We start from the raw sequence: 2,503 nt of genomic DNA on the forward strand, positions 1-2,503 counted from the left end.
TGCTGATTACGCAATGTGGGAAATGGGCACCAGCAACTCGCCTTACGTGAAGTTCTGAGAGGGTCTGGGCTCATTCCTGAACCAAATGGGTATATTGGTTATTTATCCAACCCTGTGGCTGTGGGGATCACAGTGGCAGGCACTGGAAAGTCTTGTCCCAAAGAAAGGAATTAGGGCGACAATATTTGTGCCATGCTTGTTGGTGAGGATGGAGCGATGCTTGCCTGGATTTGCGTTGCCAGCGCTAGGCAGCAGCTAATGTCTTCTTACTGTCTCTCCCTTCCTATGCCTGGAGCAGAGGGGATCGTGATCAAAACCGAGGAACAGGAGGAGGAGGAGGAGGAAGAGGAGGAGGACGAGCTGCCGCAGCACTTGCAGGACCTCGGGGAGCTGTCCGGGAGATACAGCGCCAGCATGTACCAGACCCCGCTGCCAGGGGAGCTGTCCCCTGAGGGCGAGGAGAGCCCCCCGCCCCTGCAGCTAGGAAACCCGGTGGTGAAGAGGCTGGCGCCCATGTCCCATGGCGACCGGCACATGGGTGACCGGCACATGAGCGACAACCGGAGCTCCTCGAGTCAGCAGCAGCGGAACCGGCGTGGAGAGCGGCCCTTCACCTGCATGGAGTGCGGCAAGAGCTTCCGGCTGAAGATCAACCTCATCATCCACCAGCGCAACCACATCAAGGAGGGGCCCTACCAGTGCTCTGAGTGCGAGGTCAGCTTTCGGCACAAGCAGCAGCTCACGCTGCACCAGCGCATCCATCGCGTCCGTGGAGGCTACGTGTCGCCAGAGCGTGGGCCAGGCTTCGCTTCCAAGCACACGCTCAAGCCACGCCCCAAGTCGCCCAGCTCAGGCAGTGGCGGCGGCCCCAAGCCCTACAAGTGCCCCGAGTGCGACAGCAGCTTCAGCCACAAGTCGAGCTTGACCAAACACCAGATCACGCACACGGGTGAGCGGCCCTACACATGCCCGGAGTGCAAGAAGAGCTTCCGCCTGCACATCAGCCTGGTCATCCACCAGCGTGTGCATGCGGGCAAACACGAAGTCTCCTTCATCTGCAGCCTGTGTGGCAAGAGCTTCAGCCGCCCTTCTCACCTGCTGCGCCACCAGCGGACTCACACGGGCGAGCGGCCCTTCAAGTGCCCCGAGTGCGAGAAGAGCTTCAGCGAGAAATCCAAGCTCACCAACCACTGTCGCGTGCACTCCCGGGAGCGCCCTCACTCCTGTCCAGAGTGCGGCAAGAGCTTCATCCGCAAGCACCACCTGCTGGAGCACCGGCGCATCCACACGGGCGAGCGACCCTACCACTGCGCAGAGTGTGGCAAGCGCTTCACGCAGAAGCATCACCTGTTGGAGCACCAGCGCGCCCACACAGGCGAGCGGCCCTATCCCTGCACGCACTGCGCAAAGTGCTTCCGCTACAAGCAGTCGCTCAAGTACCACCTGCGGACCCACACAGGCGAATGAGCCGCTGCCCAGCCTGCCTGCCCAGAGGCCTGAACCCAGTGGGCAGGGCACCCCTCTAAGCCCCAGCCCCTTTGCTGTGAGCCCCCCTCTCCTTTCGTCCCTCCTCCCTAGGACACAGGGGTCCTGAGACCAGGTCGCTTGCTGCCGTGTTTACCGGGGCTCCAGGGGTGGGGAGAGCTTGGACCTGGGGGAACCCCTTCGGGCTGTTAATTTCCTTGACAATAAAATGGATGAAACCAATCAGCACGGGGGGAGTGATTTGGCCGCCTGCCACTGGGAGGGGCGGTGCAAGGGCACTTAGTTGGGGATAGAACTTTATAATTACCTTTTGGATACTGTGGTTCTATTTGATAATAATAGAGTAATTTTTTAAAAGATGAGTGTTTCCTGTTTGCCGTTTTTGTTTGGTTTTGAAGGGGAGGGGTTGAGAAGGTGACCAAGGGACATCATGTGCCTAGTGTCAGTTGACAGGTTTTCTTGAGTCCCTTGTATGTGCTTATTCCCTATGTTGGATGGTGAAGGGGATGCAGATCCCACTGATTATAAAATCGAAGAGAGACAGGGCTAAGGAGCTTGAAACAGTGAATGGGCCTGTGGAAGTGTAGAAGCTCCTGGCGCCCTGATGTTGGCGGACAAGTGGGAGGTCAGGGGGAGGCAGGAAGAGTGACAGGTCTAGCATGGCCTGGAAAGATGGTCCTGCAGCAAAAGCTGGGTGCTTCCCTCAGGACCAAGCAGCCTGCTAAGCTTGAAATGTGGCTGGAGGGTGGTGTGGCTGGTGGCAGGGAGGCATAGGGAAGGGGTGCAGAGGCCCCTGGGGCCAGTCTTAGGGGAAACCATAAAAGAAGACACCATTCTGGACTTTTTAAAATTTTGTTTGTATGTTGCCCTAAAACTACTCTCTAGATTTGTTACATGCATGAATGCACCCTGGTTTCACTAGATATTCATTACCAATTGCCATCCAGCGAGGCCTAGAGAAAATGCAGGCATGTTCCATTGCTCACAGAGCAAATGACTCATTCTGCTCCTGGGTTTG

At 57.4% G+C, this 2,503-nt stretch overlaps 1 protein-coding gene across 2 annotated transcripts in view; it reads left to right on the top strand.

The window, feature by feature from the left end:
- The window catches only part of ZNF777 (zinc finger protein 777), a 45,579-nt gene extending 43,868 nt beyond the window's left edge, over positions 1–1,711 (top strand). For both annotated transcript variants that reach the window (XM_015572705.1, XM_006777154.2), the window contains exon 6: positions 299–1,711. In XM_015572705.1, the coding sequence (XP_015428191.1) occupies positions 299–1,467 (1,169 nt within the window). In that variant the 3' untranslated portion in view covers positions 1,468–1,711. The remainder of the gene's footprint in view (positions 1–298) is intronic.
- The last annotated feature ends 792 nt before the right edge of the window (positions 1,712–2,503 follow it).

This window comes from Myotis davidii, unplaced genomic scaffold, assembly GCF_000327345.1.
Source record: "Myotis davidii unplaced genomic scaffold, ASM32734v1 scaffold49, whole genome shotgun sequence".
Taxonomy (NCBI): domain Eukaryota; kingdom Metazoa; phylum Chordata; class Mammalia; order Chiroptera; family Vespertilionidae; genus Myotis; species Myotis davidii.